At 37.4% G+C, this 24194-nt stretch overlaps 1 protein-coding gene across 1 annotated transcript in view; it reads left to right on the top strand.

The window, feature by feature from the left end:
• Tmc1 (transmembrane channel like 1) overlaps positions 1 to 24194 on the top strand; it is a 129522-nt gene that overhangs the window by 6881 nt on the left and 98447 nt on the right. The window contains exons 3-4 of the mRNA XM_036178658.1: positions 4427 to 4586; positions 10732 to 10860. Coding sequence (XP_036034551.1) covers positions 4427 to 4586; positions 10732 to 10860 — 289 coding nt within the window. The remainder of the gene's footprint in view (positions 1 to 4426; positions 4587 to 10731; positions 10861 to 24194) is intronic.

Below are 24194 nucleotides of genomic sequence, written 5' to 3'. Positions count from 1 at the left end.
CTTCCTACTTCTGGGTGAGCACGCTCCCTGAGCTGCATCCCTAGCCCCAAACTTGTTCTTATCATAAAATAATTTTAAAAATGACAGGTTTTATTGTGACATTTTATACATACTCACAATGTACTTTGGTCATATTTACTCCCATGTTGTTAGAGTTTTCCTGCCTGGCCCACAGTCAGGACAAATCTCTGTCACCCACCAGGTCCATAGATGCTCAGAACCAACCAAGTAAATAAACACACAGAAACTTACATTGTTTACAAACTGTATGGCCATGGCAGGCTTCTTGTTATCTACTTCTTCTATCTTAAATTAACCCATTTCTGTTAGTCTATACTTTGCCACATGGCTTGTGGCTTACTGGTGTTTTTACATGTTGCTTCTCATGGCAGCGGCTGGCAGTGTCTCTCTGCCTCAGCCTTCCATTTCCCAGAATTCTCTTCTCTGCTTATCCCGCCTATACTTCCTGCCTGGCTACTGGCCAATCAGTGTTTTATTTATTAACCAATCAGAGCAACACATTTAACATACAGAACATCCCACAGCACTCCCATATTTTGATTTTTTTTCAGATTTCATTATTAATTTTGTTGATTATACAAAAAGGGTTTCACTATGCTGTTTCTATACACGTGTGTCATTTTACTTTGCTCTCTTTCATCAGCTTCTACCTGCCTTTTATCAGGAGCCTTTTCCCTCAGATAGTTCCTACTTCCATGTTCATAGCATGTGAATTATGTTACCCTCTCTTTTCTCTCCCTTTTCACTTCCCTAACTTCTCTCTGACCTGTCTTACATGCACTGACACTTGTTTATGGCTGAGAATGGGTCTTACTCTGGTGGGTATCCAATGTTTCCTGAATATGTGTTCATTAGGTGGATCGATTGTTCTGTATTTGCTAATTAGATCAAACTGGTAAACTACATTTTCAGTACCTTTATTTACCTATTTTCATTGTTGTAAGAATATATAATAAGAGATTTATCCTGTCAATGTTTTTGTAAAGTATACAACAGGATACTGTGGTTGTTGGGTAGCTACAAGGATTGGTTCCAGGATTCCAAAGAGACCCCAAGTCTGTAGATGCACAAGAGCCTTTTATAAAATTTCATGACTTGTCACCTGTGTACAGCTTTCCTTATGGTATTTTAAATATATAATCTCTAAATTTTTGTATTATATCTAGGATGGTGTAAACACTCTGGACATAGTACATTGTTAGAGGACAGTGGTGAGAAAAAATCTGTACACATTTAGTAAAGACAATTTTTCTAAATATTTTTAACTCTGGGTTGGTTGAGGGTATGGATACAAAATATAAGAATATGAACAACAGCTAGGTGGTGATGGTGCATGCCTTTAAACCCAACACTCAGGAAGCAGAGGCAAGCAGATTGCTGTGAGTTCAAAGCCAGCCAGCTTTTTAGAGGTGGTACATCTTGAGCACCTTCAGTTTATGTTATACATTCTGGAGCATGCTCAGTTTAAGATTATAAATCAAGGGTGGAAAAATAGTCACCACATTCTTGGGCAGGATTAGTTCAAGGTCATGGGCATATGACAAAAATATTTCCAGCCATGTTTAGCAAGCATTCCAAAGATGACTGACAGAAATACTTCTTGGTGTACTAAGGTGCTTTTCTCCAAAATGGTTTTAGCTGAAACCATAGGAAAAGGAGATATTAAAGTAGTATTAATGTAGGACTTTGCCCTTAAGGGCGACTTCCTCACTTGGCTCCTAATTATCCAATAACTACTTTTTTTTTATTGCTTGTACTTTTGATGTCATGCACAATAAAGCATTACTAAAATCAATATTATAAAACTTTTCCAGAATTTATTTTTGGAATTTTAAAATTTTGTATCTTATATTCAAGTCTAATACATTCCAAATTGATATTTGTTATAGTATAGACTAGGGGTTTAAGTCTCTTTTTCATAGAGCTATCTAATTCTTCTAGTGTTTGTTGATAACCTCATTTTGTATTCTTTGGAATGTTTTTGAGTGTCACTTGACTGTATATATTCATGTTTACCTTAGGACTCTCTGTTCCCTTCTATTGGGGGTACATGTATGTACTCTTATGTCAATAACATTTCAGTTCTATTACTGAACATTTATATTTTGAAATTAAGTAGTATGACATGACTTTGCTATTTTTATACATTCTTTTCTAATTTCACACATATGTAATGTGTTTTGATAACATTCTCCCCATTGTCTTTGGATATCCTCTTCCCTCTCTCAATGAAACCCTTGCTCTTCCAATCAGCCTCTATCCCTATTTTGATGTCATTTTTTGTTTGTGATCTTCTATATACAATTAGAGTACCCTACATTTGCATCAGTTGGGGATTATTTACTTGATCAAGGGAAAATTAGTACTAGCTACATCACTGAGATATGTGAGTATCCTTCTTCTAATAAGTAACTATCTATAGCTCCCTATCGAGGGGTAGGGTCTTATAAGCTCTCTCCCCAAGGCATGATAGAATGTGCAGGTCCTGTGTAGATAGCACTGCTGCTGTGAGCTCATGGGTACAATAGTCAGGTTATGTCTAGGAATACACTTCTCACAGCACTTCTTCCCATGTTCTGACTCTTACATTCTTTCTGTCTCTCTTATCTCCAGTGTTCCAGATCCTTAAAGGGGCTAATATAGATGTCCTATTTGTTTAAGGCTGAACACTTATTCTCAGTACTTCAAGTACTTAAAGAATCTTGGCATTGCCTATTGCCTACTATAAAATAAACAGAAAAAAAGGTTAGAGCAGTTTAATCCATGGATACCAATGTTAATATATTTAGAAAGAAGTTGGGCAACATGTCTCTTTAGCAAGAAAACAGTAGTAGGTTCCCACCCCTCAAGGGCCTAAGACCTCCCAGCCATTGGCTTTTGATCGGGTGTATGGTCCTAGGCCTGTGGGAATCCATCCTGTGGAACAGATCTCAAATCTAATCAGGAAATAGTTGGTTACACCCATAAGAGTATATTATTGCACCACTGGATACATCTAGCCTGACAAGTTTGTATTGTAGCTTGCAGGATTCCCAATTACGTTATTTTTAATCATGAATGCTTTTCCTAATTTGGGACTTTTGTGATTTCATATGAACTTTTATAACCCTTTTCTATTGAAAAAAATGATATTGAGACTGTAATTGAGTTTTCATTGATCATTACACTAATATGGGCATTTTTATTACATAAAATATTTCAAGACACAGATATAATATATCTTTCCACTTCTTGTATCATGTTTAACTTTCTTCACCAGCATTTAAAAAAAATTCTAGTGTATAAAAAGTATTATTCTTCCTCAGTAAAGTGTGTTCAAAGGTTCCTTGTCCATTTTCAGGCTCTTCTAAATACAATTGTCTTATTAATTTCCTTTTTAGATCCTTCATTCTTAGTGTAAAAAAAGTACAACTGAATTTTATGTATCGATTTTGTAAAAAATTCTGTTAATATTTTTCCTAGATTCATTTACTTATCCTAACAGATGTTTGTAGAGTCTTGAGGTTTTCCACATGTAAGATTATATCTTCTGTAAATTGATAGTGTTTCATAAGGACTTGCACTAGTATTAAAAAGCCCCCACTAGAACCATCAGACAACACTCTTACTTAAAGACTGTGGAATTTATCAGTGAATTGAGTAAATAGAAAAACGATATAATTATTTTAAAGAATGGAAAAATAAGAATTATTTGGAGTAAACAATGAAGATGAGTTAGGTGTGGTACCTGTAGTCCCAGGTGCTCGGGAGACAAAAGCAGGGCAATCAGTTGAACCCAGTAGTTTGTGCCACCTTGGTCAAATTAAGAATGAATTCTAAAATGAATACTAAAATGCTAAAAAAAAAAAAAAAAACAACTGAGTAATTTGAACTAGGAAGACTGCAAGGATTTAAGCAATTTCTCTAACACTATTTGGGTGTGGAGACATTTCCTGTGAGTCCTGGTGTGTCCTAGGAAAACTAGTAATAAATACACAATGCTTTATAATTCTACATTATATGTTACATGGTAGCCTGCAAACTTGGGCTTGATTTGAATGGTTTTAGAAGTCATAATATATTGCCAAACTCCAAGTCATTGATTTATCTTAATAAATAAAGACTGGAACTGGAAGAATTAATTACAATGGAGAGACCCATATTTGAATATTTGAATAGATGAACCACAGAGCAAATTAAGTTAGGTGTGTGTGTGTGTGTGTGTGTGTGTGTGTGTGTGTGTGTGTGTGTGTGTGTGTGTGTGTGTGTATGTGCATATGTGTGTAAAATAATATTTCATATTACATTGTGGTGATTGTCACACTCATTGGTATGTGGCAGAGTTATTAAAAAGCAAGAATAAACTTGTTAGAGAAAACAGGCATGTTCTGATGCTTCTTACTGATGCATCAATTGCTGTGGTCAGGTGAAGAAGAAGATAAACTTCCGAGAAGAGAGAGCTTGAGACCAAAGAGGAAACGGACCAGAGATGTTATCAGGGAGGACGACCCAGAACCTGAACCAGAGGATGAAGAGACAAGGAAAGCAAGAGAAAAAGAAAGACGGAGAAGGCTGAGGAGAGGAGCGTAAGTTATTCCTCCTGTATAGCTGGCGGCATTATTATGTAAAAACATATGAAAGAAAATGGCTCTATGTGGGACTCAATGGAGTTTAAATCAGTTACTAAAATTACTTCTAGTTAGTTAGACAGGCTTAATCTGATTCTGCCATTTTCCTCCACTTAAATATATTTAAATACTGAAATACAGTCTTTAAAATGAATGCACACTAAGAATGGACTATGAAGAACTCTCCCGTGCAAGACTTAAAGTGTTACAGGTTGTTACAATATCATGGTTGTTTTAATATTTGAAAATTATAGTATATAGAAAACTCCAGAAGAATGAGCTCTGGTCACTTTATCTTATGGAAAAGTATTTGGTAAAATATGGCTAAATCTAGTACAAGTGCTACTTTTTATAGTCTTATAGGGTTATTAATAAAGAAAATGAGTACAAGGCTGACTTGTATGTAGTATGCAAAGCCTCAAATGTTAACTGCTAGGAATTTTGTAGAAAGAAAGTGTGCTGGCTTTTATTATAGAAGGTTGGGGATACACATGCACACACACACACACACACACACACACACACACACACACATGCGTGCATGTATAATCTGCTTGTTCTTGATTTGAAGACAGGTTCTCACTATGTAAGCCTTGGTTGGCCTGGAATTCACTATGTAAACCAGGATGGCCTCTGAAGTGCTAAGATTAAAGATGTGAGCCACCACACTCAGTTCATATTTATATTTAAAAAAAATCAGCCTCTTTTGCTCTAAACTTTTACTTCTGATACTGTAGAGAGTAATGTGTGTAAGTACTATTTTTAAAAGACTCAAGAAGATTATTTTTTGAATTACTAGAAATTTGCAGATGGCAAGGAGGGAGGGCAAGTGTGCCTGCACACATCTAATTATGGAAAACCTAGGCTGTTTGATTCAAGCAAAGAGCCAATCTGTTCTGTACTTGAAGGTTATAGGGCTTTGTGGACTACCACCAGACAGTGATATTCAATACTCCTCTACTTATTGGGGAATGTTCTCATCTAGTCCTCCCAAGATGATACCTTTCAGTATTCAATAACTCCACTATATTATCCCCAGAAATAATCATTATTTAATGAAACCATATGGAAAATTTTCAGGTAGGGGAGAAAAGCTTTGTATTAATAGACTGTACTTCCTTTTAGAATACAAGTAACCAGATAGATTTTTAATGTTTAGCTTGTTTTGATTTCCCCTTCTACTGTTATTTCTTTTCCTTTTTCTTGAATACCAAGGTATCATTTGCTTTAGATTTTAACTCTGATATTTTTATTTCCATTTTTTGGCAAGCATTTAAAAAATGAAAATGCAATCAAATTTCAAGTCCCATGTAATGTTATGACGGTTAGTGTTATTATACAGGAATAGGTCCTGTTAGCAAAGTTTATTCTTTTTAGGAGGTATTGCATCAAGAAAGCATCACCAATGTACACAAGTGTGATACAGATTCCATAATAGAATTTGCTTTTCCTCCTCTTTTATGCCTGAGGAAAAGAATCTTTCTAAGAAGATACAGTGGGATGGAATTTTTCTGCTTGCCTGGCCTACTCAGGGCTTTCATATAAAATACCTGAGCACATGCCTTTAATCCCAGCACTCAGGAGGCAGGGGCAGGTGGATCTCTGTCAGTTCGAGGCCAACCTGGTCTACAGAGCAAGTTCCAGGACAGGCTCCAAAGCTACAAAGAGAAACTTTGAAAAACAAAAAACAGAAAAACAAAACCAAAAATGCCCAGCTTCTGGGAAACAGGTCTGTGCTTATTAACTGGACCTTCCTCTATGAGAATGTCTCACCTCAGTTGTCTCACTTCCATTTTGGTTCTGAGAATCTTGTAATCACACCCCATCTCACAAACCCTTCACATAGCTGACTTTAGTCTCCACAGAATTTTCAAATTATGTTGCCAAAGCCATAGTACTCTACATATTTAGTGTTAGCATTCTGACTAAAATTTTAGTGTCTATTTTCTTTTGTTTGCTTTATAGATAAAGAATCTTTTGTTAAGAAGGAAAAGATACTTTTAAAATGTATTTTGAAGAAAATTAGGCAAATGAGGATACATTGGTTTAAGTGAATTAATTCAGAATCTTTCTTTTTTAAATGTTCAAGCAAAGCCTTAGGACTTTCCCTTACCCTTAGAAAGATTTAAAACCAAGGAAATCTAAAGCTGTAATTCTATCTTTGGCAATGGTTAAGACATAGTGCCTTGTTAGACACTGTAGAGTATTTCTAGTGACATCCCTGGCTTTTCCTGACCCACTTTTAAACGAGTAAGCAAAATGTTCAAAGTAGTGAAAATTCAGTATGTTGTGCTTTCTTTTTCCTCACAACTGTTGGTAAGCTTAAGATAGAAAGTCTTTCTTTCACAGAGCAGTTCTGAATTTTAGAAAATAGAACATATGCCATATGTATTATGTGTGTGTGTGTGTGTGTGTGTGTGTGTGTGTGTGTATGTGTATAGCGTTTCATATATATGTATATATATGTATGTAGAGAGAGCTCTTTCTTTGAGTGGTTCCTAGATAAGCAGTTTCCTTGTAATGCCGATGAACATGGTATTTTAGTTGCTTGGGTATTTGAAGGTAACTTGTCTATCAGCTACACTATGAAGTACAGCAGGATCTTCTTGGGAGTTACCAATAATTAACAACAAAGTCTTTAAAAATATACAAGTCTCAGGTCACTTAGTGTAGGGGTGCACATCTTCCCATGTCATAGGAGCCTGTAGAGCATTGCTATGTTCTAGTTTATTTTGATTCCATTACTGGGTTCAGGGTGAGTACTCAATGTTATTCAGGAAAGTTTGATGCATAAGCATTTCTTCAATAAATATTTATGCAGACCTTCAAATTTATAGTACAGTAAAGGAGAAGCTACTCAAACACAAATTATTATGAAATAAGTTAGGATATACATGCTGAAGAAAAAAATATGAGCAAAATATTTGGAGGCTGATAGAAGTCAAAATTTCTGGAAAGTCGGAGTCAGGGCTACATCAGAAAAGTCTGTTATAGTCTCTATATTTGGCATGTAAATTCATAAGCTTTGAGGTTATTCATATGTTGATTGGCTCATTCTTTTATCCTTACTGAGACTATCTTATATATGATTCATAGTAAAACTCAGTAATGTAGTACATTATTGTACTTAATGTACACATGGTTTATTCTAGATTGTGGGTCAGCTATAGGGTTGAAATATCAAATAATTAAGTTACTAATCTTAAAGATCTCTTATTGTGAATTGACTCTATTCTCAAGAGTTTCATGCATCTAGATGCTTTTGCTAACATTCTTTATTGTCTAAAGAAGCAGGTTTTATGATTTGTATTCATACCTATAGCTACATGGAAACAAGTTCAATTATTTTTGTGAAAACATTTCTAACCTTTCTAAGACTAACCAATTCAATCTATATATTGCTTCAGACTGTATCGAGTATTTTATGCCATTGTTATACATTGTCACAGAATTTTGTGTAATAAATACCAAATAATTAAAAAGAAACTACCCAATGACAATCTGAATTACATCTTAGTGAGTGTCCTTATATAGTTTTCTTGAACTGAGATTGCTATTTTAAGCAAAATATATGTCCTAGTTTTCTTTCTGTTTCTGTGATAAAACACTGACCAGAAATAACTTGTGGAGGGAGTTTAAGCCAGTGGTTCTCAACCTTTCTAATGCTGCAACCCTGTAATACAGTTCCTCATGTTGTAGTAACCCTCAGCCTAAAATCATTCTTGTTGCTACTTCATAACTTTAATTTTGACACTGTTTTGAATTGTAATGTAAATATCTGATAGCAGGATATCTGATAGGTGACCTGTGAAAGGGTCATTTGACCATCAAAGAGGTCATGCTTCACATGGTGAGAACCACTGGTTTAAGCCTTCACATCACAATCTGTCATTGAGGGAAGTCAGGGCAGGAAATCAAACAGAAACAAAGGAAGAAAACATGGAGGAGAGCTGTTTACTGACTTATCCTCCTGGCTGGCTGGTAAAGCTACAGCCTAGGCCAATCTGCCAAGGGTCAGTGTGGTGGGTAGCTGTTCTAGCTATGACCTTGAAGCATTACCCCTAATGACACAGCAGGTAACTGCTCCACCTGCCTATGACCTCGAAGTACATGCCCTTGGGGTGGGGCTGCTGGTGGTGGTGGGGACCTTTAAGAACTGGGATGCAGGTACACAGTGCTCTCTTCGCTCCCTTGTGGCTTGGATGCTGGGACTGACCAGGCAGATCTTGGAATAAGATCAGCATGGGACAGAGCTCGGCTTACCTGGACCCTAGGATAAATACCCATGCTGTAGTGAGTTACCCCCTAATAATTCCTTTGTTCATTTAATAGACTCCATGGATTTCTCACTTTAGGTCAGCATCCTGCATCAAGTAGGAATCAAGAAAATGCCTAAGCCATATGCCTACAAGCCAATCTGATAGAGGCAATTCCTCAACTGAGGTTCCCTCTTCTTAAAGTGTGTTGAGTTGGCAAGCAACTAGAAGGTGATATTTTACAGGGGTAATCTGAATTTTTATTTGAGGAATAAAAGCATGATTAGAAACTATATATTGACAACAAGTAGGAGATTACAAAGTCATTTTCTAGCCTGGCCTGTAATCTGCAAATGTGTCCTCCTACATTATGATTAATAATTTAAAAATAGCTTTCCCCATATTCCTGTTGTATCCAGTAATAAGGTTAGTGAACTATAAAATATGTTTTTCAACAATAATGAATAGTTTACAATCTCTTTCTCAGTCTGGGTCCAGTGAGGAGAGAAACGTCAACAGCGAATTGAATTGTGAGAATTTTATATGAGAGTTGTTAGGGGTTATAAATAAAAGAGTTGGGAACTAGGTCTTTGGTGGGAGCAAGTGGGGAAGTGAAATACAATGGTAACAGCTGTAGAAGGCAGCTAGCATTCATGAGCTGGAACCCTGGAAAGGATAAAATGCAATGTGAAGAGTAGACAGAGATCCAGGGAACTGAAACCTGAAGCTCCATAGAGGACTGATGCACACAAGTGCTGGTTTCATGGGGGTGCAAGCTGGGGTAGGGGTAGTAGAGCTCATTCTGCTAAGATTCAGAGAAATGACAGAATAGACTCACCTCACCTCCAGTTGTGGGAGGGAGGGCCATTCAGCTCCAGGAATAGTATTGGCAAGGAAGAAGTGTCTGTCTAGGAGGCAAATGGAAATAGACAGGAAGCCAAGGAAAGGATGGAGGTACTTAGTGACTGCTACAGTTTGAATATAAAGTTGACCCTGCTTACAAAGCAAAAACATGAGATACAGAGTCCCAGTCTCAGTGCTGTGATATTAAGTATGAAAGGGTGTATTTAAAATTGAGACACTAGCCTAATAATTAAAACAATCTATTGCCAACAATTTGATTTCTCTAATATAGTACATGGTTGCTCCACTGAAACCACGTGTTTCATATTTAGATTTTGTTTCCTTTAGCTTCCAGTTTGGCAATGGTAGGATCACAGAAAAGAGACCACAGCATCTTCTTAGTGAGAAGCAAAATCCCTTTGAAGGCGTCTTCAAAGCATTTGCCTCCACCAAAAGCATTTCAAGTTAACTTATCAAATGAAGTTTGGGGTGTAATTAACAGATTAGGCTTCCTCTGAGAAGCAGAGTTTCATTTTTCCCTGTTTCAATTTTTCCGCTTTTCTCTTGAGATAGGACTAATTTAAAATTTCTAAGGACACTTCAAAGACATCTTCACCTTTAATTTATTATCCTTATTGAAAAATAAGGTTCTTAAATGAAACATAGAATTGGGGAGGCTGCCTGCCAAGGGGAGCAGAGGAGAGAAGTGTGTATCTTGATGGATCTGTTACTATCCTTTCCACAGCTTCCCCGTTCTGACAGCTGGAGGCTGAGGACATAAAAGAACAGTTCCATTTTGAGCATTAGAATGCAAATAGCATTGTTGAAGGTTATAATAATCCCCAAGCTGGATGGACGTCAGTGTTGAGATGTGAATTCTAGTGCATAGGGGACTCTTCATTGACTGTGGGCAGCTGAGTTTGAAAAAGGGGCTCGGGTATCTAACAGGAGCCTTTTTAGGTTTGGAAATGAAGCAAAGTTTAACCTTTCATTTTCTTTTAAAGGGAAGAAGAAGAAGAGATTGATGAAGAGGAATTAGAACGATTGAAGGCACAGTTAGATGAGAACAGACAAATGATTGCTACTGTCAAATGCAAACCTTGGAAAATGGAGAAGAAAATTGAAGTTCTCAAGTAGGTTGCTACTTTTTACATACAGAAACATACATCTCAGAAATCTGATTACCTATGTAGTACAGACGATGCTATAATCACATGTATGCATATGCCAGAGAGCTTTGGGACTAATAATTATAATAACTGTGAACAACATCAGCATGTAGGCTCCTGAAACTTCTGTGATCACCTTGAATCATCTACTTCTTAAACTGGGGTTACTTATCTACTATTTCTCTGCAAAAACAGTGACTATACAGGTCTGTGTGGTTGCTTGCTTTGTTTTTCTATAGCATTCTAGATTCTAGCGAACTTTTCCATCATGACTCTCATGAAAGCATAGGGAGGCTGCTATATTGACGGAACAGTAAATAGGATTCAATTGATGCTTATGCTACCATCTAGTTCTTGCTCCCAAGGGAGTTACCCACTTTCACTCTCATGTAGACTGCTGAGGTGGGTACAAACATACCCAGCACAAAGCTTTCTAAACTTCTCATATGCAAAATCAGGAAAGCATCTCTTTCTGGGGTTGGGGTTGGGGTGGAGAGATACCATTGTTTTCCTTGCTGTGACCTTGGGAGTGGCACGCTGTGCCAAGGAACATGGCTGCATTGATAGCTATGTCTCCATATTTCGATTTTGCCACAGTTGTTATTTTTCCATGAGACAGTTTTATATGTAGTCTCGAGTTTCCAAAGTTCTCTCCTCCTGGCCCGTTTCATCAACGATGCTGTCAAAGGATGGGATCACCGAATTGTTGCTGGAAATGATGAAAGGGATCTAAGGACTCTCAGGATTGTTCGCTTCTAAGCCTGACTCTGCTAGAGTCAGTGTTTTATTTGAGGAAATTACTTTAGTTTTTAACTTCTTGAGAGCTTAGTTACTACATTTAAAAAATAAAAACTACCTTTTGTTCTTGGACCTGGCAGTCCTTTACCGAGTTTGCATCTGTCTGTTTGGCTATCAAAATACTTTTAATTTAATGAGATGATAATGCTGTTGACATAGGTTTAGAAGTATCCTGATTTGGCAACCTACAAGTCTTTTCTGGCTCCTGAAATATAGTTTGAGATACACACGTTTGGTTGGAACCTCTAGCTCACCACTACACGATCTAGAAAGCTCCATTCCTATTTCTCTCTCTCCAAATCTCATTGTGGTGATATTTTATCTGTGTACCCCAATAAAGTTTATCTGAGGATCAGAGGAAAAAGCCAGCCGCTAGAGTAAACATAGAGGTCAGGCAATGGTAGCACACACCTTTAATCCTATCACTTGGAAAGTAGAGATCCGTCTGAATCTCTGTGAGTTCAAGGCCTCACTGGAAACAGAGCCAAGTGTAGTGGTACATACCTTTAATCCCAGCACTAACCATAAAGGTCTGGAGGTCTGTACAGACAGGCAGGAAGTGACAGAGCACTTCTGATCTCTCAGTTTTAACCTCAATAATCTGGCTCCCAATTTTTTATTACTAAGACCATTTAGCACTTCGTCTTACACCCCCACCCTCTCAGAAAATCTCCAACAAATGAAAGATACCAAAAAGCCCAGGGTCTGCATTCTTGGCAACTATTACAACTTCTTCCTTTGTTCCCTTCAGCTGCCCAAGTCCCTGCATAAGCATTCAGCTTTTGACCATACTCTGGCACAAACCCAGTTTGTGGCAGACACATCATCACCTGTCACCTACAACCTGTATCATCCCTCTGCTTTACTTTGGGCCTGCAGATTCTCTGGCCTCAATCTCTGGGACTTGAGAACCCACCTGGAAGTTGCTTTGTTCAAATAAACCTGTTGTTACATTTTTCCAATTCAAGTTGATCCAGCTTACTGTGTTGGCAGAGAAACCTATTATTGGGGACAGAAAACCTATTCTCACACATACACACACACACACACACACACACACACACACACACATCTCTTTACCTGCAATTCCCATGTAAGACAGTAGAGTAGATACAGACCTCAAACTTGAGTTTGAATTTCTTGCCTTCAATTTATTGGCTATAGAAAATTGAAGGAGATGTAGAGACTTTTTGACCCAATGTTTCTCATGATATGCCATAGAAAGCATGTGGGATGGTGTCAACACACAGCACAAATCTGGGAAACACTGCTGAGAATCGACTTCACATTCCATAACCTGTGGTATGATAAAATGGAAGAGAGAACTGGGAATTGACAGGGGTAGGTACAGGAAACCTAGTTACAGGGGGACTCAGGAGCTGTGGAGGATGGCGACACATTGGTAATATATAGCCCAGTTACCAGATTTTAAAGTGTTAACAAAAGGAAATAGAGGATCTCTTGACAGTTTGGCAAAATCTGAGCCAGATCGCTCTTGGCTCACTAGAAACATGCCTGTTATACTGTCTATGCACTGCTGATGTTTGGGACTATGGCTGCCCTAATTTTCCTGTGGGAAGAACATGTTAATATTAATGCCACATTTGTCCTCCTCTGCAGGCCTTGAAGCTGTGTGAGCTTCTTCCACATAGATTCCAGTGCTCACTGACTCATAGAATATGCTGGAAAGTTTGTCTGCATCACTAGAACAAGGGAGTCAGATAGCTTTCCCTCTGCTTTTGTCTCTTTCTGAGTATGCTGGCTAATTTCCTGTCAGCTTGACACAAGCTAGAGTCATCTGAGAGGACAGAATCTCAATTGAGAAAATGTCTTCATAAGATTGGACTTCAGGCAAGCCTGTAGGTCATTTTCTTAATTAGAGATTGGGGTGGAGTCTTAGGTTCTATAAGAAAGCAGTCTGATCAAGCCATGGAGAGCGAGCTAGTAATCAGCATTCCTCCATGGCCTCTGCATCAGCTCCTGCCTCCAGGTTCCTGCCCTGCTTGAGTTCCTGTCCTGGCTTTCTTCAGTGATGAATAGTGCTGTGGAAGTGTAAACCAGATAAACTCCTTTCCCAAGTTGCCCTTGGTAACAATGTTTCATCACATCAGTGGTAACTCTAAATAAGACATAGAAAAATCTACTTTGAAAGAGTATTTTCAGATTATGTTTTTCCCAAAAGCAACCTCAAGACTTTGTTCTTGCTAAGTCTGTGGGACCAAGTCCATAGGCTCACCATTATTGGAACAGACATTTTCTCCCAAGTTTAAGTCTGTGTGGAATTCAAAGACTTCCCTTTTTGCTCTGGAGTCCAAAATGAATAAAATTTCTAAAATTGATTACAGAGAGGGTAAAGGTTTTTGGGCTTGTCAAGAGAAAAATCTAAGGATTTGGAAGCTTATCAGGGGTTGGGGGGGGAGTTTGGAGTCATTCAGCAATCATTCCCAAATATTTATTATTTACTTTTTTTATTTTTGAGATTGTAATATAATTGCATCATTTTCTTTCTCTTTATTCCCTCCTTTAGAAATCATGGCTTTGTTTTTCTTGTGTTTCTTAAATACATAAATACAACCTGCTCAGTTTATATAATGTTCCTTGTGTGTATGTTTTCAGGGATGAACTTATAAAGAACATTTCCCACTAGGAATATAAACATCTTCAGGGGTCCTAGTCAAAGGATAGTAATGGAGCTAGGAAGATAACTTAGTGTCAGAGCATGTGCTCTTTTGTGTGTGAAGCTCTTGGTTCAAATGCCAGCACTGGAAAAATTGGGTGAGAGGGAAAGAGGGTTAAGCAGTCTATGCAGACTGTACTATGTAGATGGGAAGCTTTGGGAATGGTTGTGTCTCCATTGGAACTCTCCAACAAGGCTCAGGAGTAGGTGCTTGTCATGTTCAAAGCCATGGATTTGGTTCTATAGAGCTGAAAGGAACTCCTTTACTTCAGTCTCCCCATACATGTACAGTTGTGCTTCTCATTCTATGTCCTTTGTGTGAATTCAGTTTAGAATGTATTTAAATACATACAGATCTTTGCATAGATAGCCCAAGACAGAAGTCTTTATTTCTTACTCTAAAAAACACTGGTACAAGAGCAGGAACTAGAGCCACTATGTTCAGCTCTGAGAAGCAGAAGCTGTAATTAAACACAGCACCCTGTGGATAGTTTATGAAATGGTTGAGAATATGTGTACAGGGAGAAGGGGAAAGTATGGTGCATGTTTCATTTACCTGAAAGTCAAGGATAATTTATTTTACTTATCTATCTATAGAATTTCTACCAATGTGAATATTAAGTATATTTCATAGTTCAGTTACTCATAAGTTTTGCACAGAGGTTGCATGACTAGAACTTCCTACCTGTAAAAGGCAGCCACACTCACCAGGGGTGAAATAACATATCTGGATGGAAAATAACTGGCATAACTTCTTACTCACCAGAAACCCAAACCCTTGAGTACAACACAGCATTATAACTAAGACTAACCCAGCAATAACACAGCATTATAGCTAAGACTAACTGAGCAACCACCTTATTTTGCTGCTAGGATGTAGCCTTAAAAACAAACAAACAAACAAACAAACAAGCAAACAAACCAAAGGACTGGACTTTGATCTAAAGCTACCTCCAACTTCAGCAATTTACAAATCCAATAAGGTGGATTATGGTCCATGGTTCTCAAATTGCTGTCCTCAGAGGTCAAGTGGTTTGGCCAAATGGGTTCAGGGCAAGGAGGTCCTGAGGTGAGAGGTCGGGCACCTTGTGGTTACTAGCCAGCTATACCCGGAAGAGGTCTATGCTGTGCTTATTGTGTACAGTGTTTGCATGTGAAACACTCACAGGAGAATGAATGCTTCCATGGAAGTTAAAATAAGAAACATCACAAAATGGATCCTATCTGGGTGCTTTAAGATGTTTATTTTAGGGAGGGATCAGTTCTAACTTTTCAGGAATCCACAAACGAGAGTGTATGAGCTCTTCATGTTCCCTTCTTCATGGAGTTGGCTCCTGATAGAATATCCACTAAAGTGATATACTTTAGATAACAAAAACATTAGATATCATATTGAATAATTTCTAAGTGTTGTAGAACCCTGACCCAGTGTTTCCAGAATCTGTCCACATTGGCTGGCTATGTCTGTGGTTTGCTAGTTGAGGCTAAGGAGCCAAGGAAGGAACCCTTAGCATGTCATCCAGACATGGACAGGGACGGCAAAGACCAGCTGTGGAACTGATAGTTCTCCCTGCTCAGTCTCACTCCCCTAACCAGCTTCACTTGCTTTTCATTTATTTTTGCTTTAGTTTTGGGGTGAGGAAGTTAACATGTTTCTAGAAAAGTGAGATCAGACTAAGCTTGATTTTCTGAGCTGAGCTCTCAGCTCCACCTTCTTCCTTGGGGCTTAAGTTCATTGTGAGCAGCTGTCAGGAGATACTGAGCATACATATTTTCTTCATTTGACATTGTAAAGAAATGAAAGATTGCACAAAAGGGGATTTTTAAGCATTTGTACACACCCAAGAACATAATTCATCACACTGGTTTCTTTTTTGGCTCACCCATATAATGATACACAGGCCTTTGTCTCCTGGCCCTCCTCACATCATCTGTGCATAGACAGCATTTTCACCTGAAGAACAGGAAACCATACATCTGAACTTCAAAATGTCATATTGATAACTAATTTCTACACGATTTCACACATTTCTGTCAAGTGGGAAAAAAATGATCTGTGTCTTGAGTTTTCTTATTGTGCACAGAGATAAATGTAACCCTACTTTGTGAAGTTCCTGGGAAGAATTCAACATAGGGCTTAAACCAGACAAGGTGGCCCACATCTGCAATCCCCACTGGAGAAGTAGAGGCTGGCCTGGGTTACACGAACGCAACTAAAAAAAGCAAACCAAACAAAACAACAATAACAAACATACACACAAACAAAAAAAAAGTACTCCAGCACAGTCACCATTTAATGCATGCTGCTTATTATTTTTCTGCCTCCTTTTATCCTCTAAACTTTACTTCATGGTCTTTGTTATTATGATTTTACCCATTAAAAAAAAAGGAAGCTCTGTGAGGATAAGTAGTTGGATTGTACAGTGGTACATCTGAATAATTGTATACAAATTCTCCTTCCAGAATAGATTTTGATAGATAATATAAACATAAAAAGTATATGAAAAGCACACTTGTGTGTGTGTGTGTGTGTGTGTGTGTGTGTGTGTGTGTGTGTGCGCACGTTCTGTGGATCACACTCACTTGATTAGTGCTTCCTCTAGGAAGCAATGCCAGTGGCAGTGATTCTGCTGTTCTTGGCCCTTCATTCTCAAGGCGAGAGACTCATTGCCACCACCAGTCTGCATAGTTCAAGGATGAAGACTAGGTGAACAGGACAGTCATGTGCTGACTAAGATGCTCTGGTCTCTGATAATTTCCATAGAGTAAGTGCTTTCACGGTGTCCACATTTTTTATTTGCTTTTAATTCATTTTGTTTTAGAGTTGTTTTTTAAAAATGAGTCGCACAAACAGGCTGGTCTTGAATTTTTGGTCCTTCTGCCTTAGCGTCCAGGATGGAACTGGTCTATTTCACCATGCCTGCCTCTACTATGACTAGCTTTAAACTACTTGAAATTAAAAAAAAAAAATCCCCTTTTATTTTTTAAATAAAATAGATATAAAATAAAATAAAATAAAAAAGAAAAATTTTTTTCTCACATAATATATCCTGATTACATTTTCCCTCTCAGTTCTCCATCTCACCTAGTTGTTTTCTGTCTCTGATTAGAAAACAAACAAGCATCAGGGTAGTAGAGCATGATGGGACACACCTTTAATATCAGCAGAGACAGATGGGTCCTTGGGTTCCAGGCCAGCCTGGTCTACAGGGCAAGTTCCAGGACAGTAAGGCTACCTGGAGAAACACTGTGTCAAAAAACAAAACAAAGCAAAAACTCAAAACAAACAAAAAATCAAAACAAACAGGCTTCTATGGAAAAATAATAAAATATAATTAGACAAAACAAAAGCTAGCACACCAGAATCGTTGAAAACAAACAGAAGGAAAAGAGTTCCAGAGAAAGAACAAGGAGCACACTACCTCTCACACTCAGGAATCCCATACTAACACTAATCTGGAAGCCATAATATATACATAAAGGGCCTGATGCAGACCAGTGCAGGTCCTGTGTATGCTGCCTCAGTTTCTGGGTGTTCATATGAGCTCTGATCAAGTTGTTCAAAGGGCCGTGTTTTCTTGGTGTTTTTTACCCCTTCAGGCTCTTAAACTCTTTCCACATCCTCTTCCATAGGGTTCCCTGAACTTTGAGGGGAAGGATTTGATGGAAACATCCCAAGGTCTCTCACTCTCTGAATAATGTTTGGCTGTGGGTCTCTGTATTTGTTCTATCTGCTGCTTCTCTGATGATGGGTGAACAAAGTGCTGATCTACAGGTATAAGAGAGTATCATTAGGAATCATTTTATTGCCACTTTTTTTCTTTAGAACAGTAATATTTGGTATTACCCTAGGTCCCTGGACTGTCTAGTCTCAGGCTCTTGGCCACCCAAGCAGTGTTGGGTATAGGTTCTATCTCGTGAAGTGGGCCTTAAGTCAAATTGGTTATTGATTGGTTACTCCCACAAGATTTGTGCCACCATTGCCCTAGCATATCTTGCAGGTAGGTCATTATTGTAGATCAAAGGGCTTGATATTTATATTTCTAATTTGGTAGTGTGCAAAATAACTTCCTCTCTCAAAGAAAATTAAATTTTTGGTCCTTAGGAGTAAAGGCCCTACCTCAATTTCTCCATGCTCAATGAGGTGTGAAGGTGTTATCTTCAACAATGGGGCCTCGCTGTCAGTTTGTGGAGAGTATCATATAGTGTTGGCACAGCCTGGATTGTTTGGGGATTTCCATGGGACCCTTTTGGCCAACAACTCAATTAGCTGTAACCCAATCCTGCTACAGGAAGCTTCATTTGCTGACAAGAGATGGCCAGTTGTGGCTTTGTTGTTCCCACCATTTGGCCATTGCATTTAGATCTTCTTCATGTATGTATATATTTTAGGGAGCTTCTACTTGGTTAGGCTCCATACTACTCCTCAGATGGCCTTTGCTGCTAGTTGTCTTTCCCTGTATTCCCTCCTCCCCCTCTTCTCTCCCTTTCCCCACTTGATCTTCCCATTCCAGCCCCCCCATCCATCTGTAACTATTCTAATTCCCTTTCCTGATGAAGTTTATCTGTCCCCTCTAGTAACTTACACTTTACTTAACTTGTTCTATGGATTGTAGCTTGGATATCATTGGCTTACAGCTAACATCCAGATATAAATGAATACATAACATATTTGCCTTTCTGGGTCTGGGATACCTCACTCAGGATGATTTTTTTTTCTAGTTCCATCTATTTACCTGATTTGGATGATTTCATTAAACAAAACAAAAAAACAAAGTATATCTGAATAATACTAAAGTGTGCAAATGTACCACATATCCTTATCTACTCTTCTATGTGGATATCTAGGTTGTTTCCAATTTCTGAACATTATGAATAGAACAGCAATGAACATGACTGAGTAAGTATCTCTGGTAGGATGAAGAGTACTTTGGGTATATGTCCATGAGTTGTATAGCTGGATCTTGAGGGAAGTCGATTTCTATCTTCCTGAGGAATTGCCATACTGATTTCCATAGTATGAAATTTTTACTCCCACCAGGAATGGATGAGTGTTTCCATTACTCTATATCTTTGCCAGCATGAGCTGTTACTTGATTTATTAATCTTAGCCATACTAATGAGTATAAGATGAAATCTTAAAGCAGTTTTGATTTGCATTTCCCTGCTGGCCATGGATGTTGAACAATTCTTTAAGTGTCTCTCAGCCTTTTGAATTTTCACTTTTGAGAATTCTGTTTAGACCTTATCTTAGAGTTTCAATTGCTGTGAGGAGACAATATGACCATAGCAACTTTTATAAAGGAAAACATTAATTTGGGTGGCTTACAGTTTAAGAAGTTTAGTCCATTATGATCATGGTGGGAACATGGTAGCATGCAGATGCAGGCCAACGTGCTGGAGAAGGAGCTGAGAGTTTTACATCTTGATATGCAGACAACAGAAAGTGAACTGTCTCACGGAGTGTTACTTGAGCATAGGAGACCTCAAACCCACTGCCACAGTGACACACTTCCTCTAACAAAGTCACACCTACTCTAACAAAGCTGCACCTCCTACGAGTACTACTCTCTTTGGGGTCATTTTCTTTCAAACCACCACAAATCTCTACCCCAGTTTTAATTGTTATTTGTTTTCTTGATATGTAGTTTTTTTGAGTTCTTTATATATTTTGAATATTAGCCCTCGGTAAGATATATAGTTGATAAAAATATTTTCTCATTCTGTAGGCCACCTCTTTGTACAAATGATGGTATCCTTTGTTGTGCAGAAGCTTCTCAGTTTCATGAGATCCTATTTATTAGTGTTTGTCTTAGTGCCTATACTATTAGTGTTATGCTCAGAATATATTTCCTGTTTCAATGAATTCATGGCATTCCCCATTTTCTCTTCTATCAGGTTCAGTGTGTCTGATTCTACGTTTAGGTCTTTAAGAGATATGGAGTTGTGTTTTGTTCAGGGTGATAAATATGGGTATATTTGTATTCTTCTACATGCAGCTATCCAGTTTGATTAGCACTATTTGTTGATAGTCTTTTTTTCCATTGTGTGTTTCTGGCTTCTTTATCAAGAATTAGGTCTCTATAGGTGTGTGCATTTGTGTCTGGGTTTTCAGTCTGATTTCATTGATCAGTGTATATGTTTTGTACCAATAGTATGCTGTTTTTATTACTATATTTTTATTTTCTCTTGTATTTTTCTTACTATAGCTTTGTAATACAATTTCAGACTGGGGAAAGTGATAGCTCTAGAAGTTCTTTTATTATTCAGGGTTGTTTTAGTTATGTTGATGTGTGTGTGTGTGTGTGTGTGTGTGTGTATTTCCATATGAAGCTGAAAATGGTCCTTTCAAGATCTGTGAAGGATTGTATTGGAAGTTTGATAGGAATTGCATTAAGTCTGAAAATTGCTTTTGGTAGGACAGTCATTTGTACTATATCAATCCTACCAATCTATGAATATGGGATATCTCTCCAGCTTCAGATATTTTCTTCAATGTCTTAAAGTTTTCCTCATACAAGTTTTCACTTGCTTGGGTAGAGTTATCCCAAAATATATTATTTGAGGCTATTGTGAAAGGTGTTGGTTCCCTGATTTCTTTCTAAGTCAGTTATTTGTATATAGGAGTGCTACTTTTTTGAATTTACTTTGTTTTGATGAAAGTGTTTATCAGCTGTACAAATTTCCTGGTGGAATATTTAGGGTCACTATTGTATACTGTCATATTTGCAAATAAAGATATTTTTACTTCTTCCTTTCCAATTTGCAACCCCTTGATCTTTAACAGTTGTGTTAATACTCTAGCTAAGACTTCAACTACTATATTGAATAGGTATGGAGAGAATGGACAACCTGTCTTGTTCCTGATTTTGGTGAAATTGCTTTGAATTTTTCTCTATTTAAGTTGATGTTGGCTATAGGGTTGCTGTAAATTGCCTTTATAATGTTGAAGTCATCCCTTGTATCCCTAATCTTTCCAAGCCTTTTAGGATGAAGGGTAGTTGGATCAAAGGCCTTTTCTGTCTCAAAGGAGATGCTAGTGTTGTTTTTGCCTTTCAGCTTATTTATTTGATGGAATACATTTATTGTTTCATGTTTATTGAACCATCTCTACATCTCTGGGAGAAAGCCTACTTGATCATGGTGAATAATCTTTTTCATGTAGTCTTTGATTTGCCTTGCAAGTATTTTATTGAGAATATTTGCATGTATTTTCATAAGGAGAATTGGTCTGTAATTCTCTTTGTTGGGTTATGCGGTTTGGTATCAGGGTAACTGTGGCCTTATAACATGAATCGGGCAATGTTCATTCTGTTTCTATTTTGTGGAATAATTTGAGGTATATTGGCATTAACTCTTCCTTGATAGTCTGGTAGAATGCTTTGCTAAAACCATCTGGCCTTGGGCTTTTTGTGGTTGGTTGACTTTTAATAATAGATTTCATTTAACTAAGGGTTATAGATCTGTTGAAATTGTCTATCTAACCTTGATTTAACTTTGGCAAGTATGTATTGAGAAAATTATTCATATCTTTCAGATTTTCCTATTTGGTGGAGTACAGGTTTTTAAAGTATGTCCTTATGATTCTCTGGATTTTTTTTTAGTGTCTGTTGTTATGTTCCCCTTTTCATCTCTAATTTTGTTAGTTTGGATATTCTCTCTTTGACTTTAGTTAATTTGGATAACTGTTCCTCAAACTTATTGATTTTTCTTAAAGAATTAACTCTTGGTTTCATTGATTCTTTGTGTTGCTCTCTTTGTTTCTATTATTTAATTTTAACCCAAAGTTTAATTATTTCTTGCTGTCTACTCCTTTTAGGTGCGATTTCTTCTTTTAGTTCTAGAGCTTTCAGGTGTGTTGTTAAGTTATTCATATTCATTTTTTTTCCAGTGAGACAGGGTTTCTCTGTGTAGTTCCTGTCTTGGAACTCAATCTGTAGACCAGGCTGGCCTCAAGCTCAGAGATCTGCCTGCCTCTGCCTCCTAAGTGCTGGGATTAAAGGTGTGTATCACCACTTCCCAGCTTAATTTTTTTTTTTTGCTTCATTTTTTTAAATGTAGTTACTAACAGCTCCTGGAATTGCCTTCATTATGTTCCATACATTTGGGATATGTTTACATTCATTTTCATTCAATTCTAGAAAGTCTTATTTTTTGTTAATTTCTGTCTTGATGAATTTTTCATTCAGTCATGATTTGTCCTGTTTTTATTAGTTTGTAAACTGTTGTTGCTATCCAGTTTTAATCTGTGGTGGTCAGACAGGAAGCATGGTGTTATTTCAGTTTTCTTGTATCTGTTGAGACTTAGTTTGTGTCCAACTATGTGGCCAATTTTGGAAAAACTTCCCTGAGGTGCTGAGAAAAAAGTATATTCTTTTGTGTTTGTGTGAAATACTCTGTAAATATCTGTTAGGTCCATTTTGTTTACAATGTCAATCAGCTCCAGCATTTCACTGTTTAGTTTTTGTCTGGATGACTTGTCTATTGGTGAGAATAGCCTATTGTGGTCTCCTACTATCAGTGTGTGAGAGCCAACATGTGATTTAAGCTGAAATAGTTGTTGTCGTCATAGTAATAGTACTAGTACTAGTAGTAGTGTGTGTGTGTGTGGGGGGGTGCGTGTGTGTGTGTGTGTGTGTGTGTGTGTGTGTGTGTGTGTGTGTTTCATCTCTTTATATTTGCTCATCTAGGATTCCTTGTGTTTTCTTTGGTGTGGTTAATGTCTTTATGTTCATTTAACACCCTTATAAATGCTTTCATTTTGTATTCTAGGATTTTTCTCTCAAATTGCTTATTGTAGATAATTTGTCTTTCTCCAGTTGGTTTAACTTTATCTTTATTCATTCTTTATAAAATCAAAGAAGAAAACAATTTATTGGGAGAAATTAGTTCCAGGTTACTATCAGAAATCTCTTATTATGGTGTCATTGGCCAGTATCATCACTGTGGCATCAGAATGTGTCTTTCCAATCAGTAACAAGCATGGACAAACTACATTTAAGCAAGAAAAATGGACTTGGTAACTTCCTATATTAGGATTCAGCCTATTGACAGGTAATTCACCTATGAATACTTAACAATTTCTTTTTAGTACTATTGGTGCAATTGTGAGTGCCTAACAAATTATTGTGGTTAATTTTTACTAATTCTTATCAAATACTTTGAAATTCTCACTTAGAAGTTATTAAAAGGAATAACAACAACAAAATCCTCTTTCTCCTTGGCATTTAAATGTTTTATAAAATTTTCTTTGCTAAGATGAGCTTTGAAATGCATGATCAACTGATTTTTGTCTGCCTCAGAACCTTTGAGGAGCCTGCTTCAGGATTCACCTTCTACACCTCCACTGTACCATTTGACCTCAGTCTTGCAGGTGTCCTTATTCTTGCTTTGAATGGGAAGGGGTCTCAGGTGGCCCCAGGGCTGCTGCTCCTGTTTCTTTGGGAAAATGGTGCAGGTGATTATTGCTTTTGTACCCACTTTGAAATCTCATTCATGAGGGCTAGTTAAATCAGCCAAAACTTTCTTCCCCAATGGATAATGGAAAGATACGAGTCATGGAAAAATGACTCTGTACTATGCCAGTGTTCAAGGAAATTTCCCCAAATTGTTGGTAATAAACTTTACTCAATAATTGCCACATTTACTTATCCAAAGTTAAAAAGCCTATTATTTTATCCATATTTAAAAATGAACTATGAACTTCAGAGAAGTTCATGTAGCAGTTTTTATGTAGCAGCATTTAATGGTAATAAGTAATAAATGCTATGGATAAGAAAGCCCTAAAGTTTTCTTCCAGATAAAGGAAAGTGTGGTTGCTGTC

This window comes from Onychomys torridus, chromosome 1, assembly GCF_903995425.1.
Source record: "Onychomys torridus chromosome 1, mOncTor1.1, whole genome shotgun sequence".
NCBI lineage: Eukaryota > Metazoa > Chordata > Mammalia > Rodentia > Cricetidae > Onychomys > Onychomys torridus.
The sequence above is the reverse complement of the archived record's forward strand: the minus strand, read 5'-3'. Positions and strand labels throughout refer to the sequence as shown.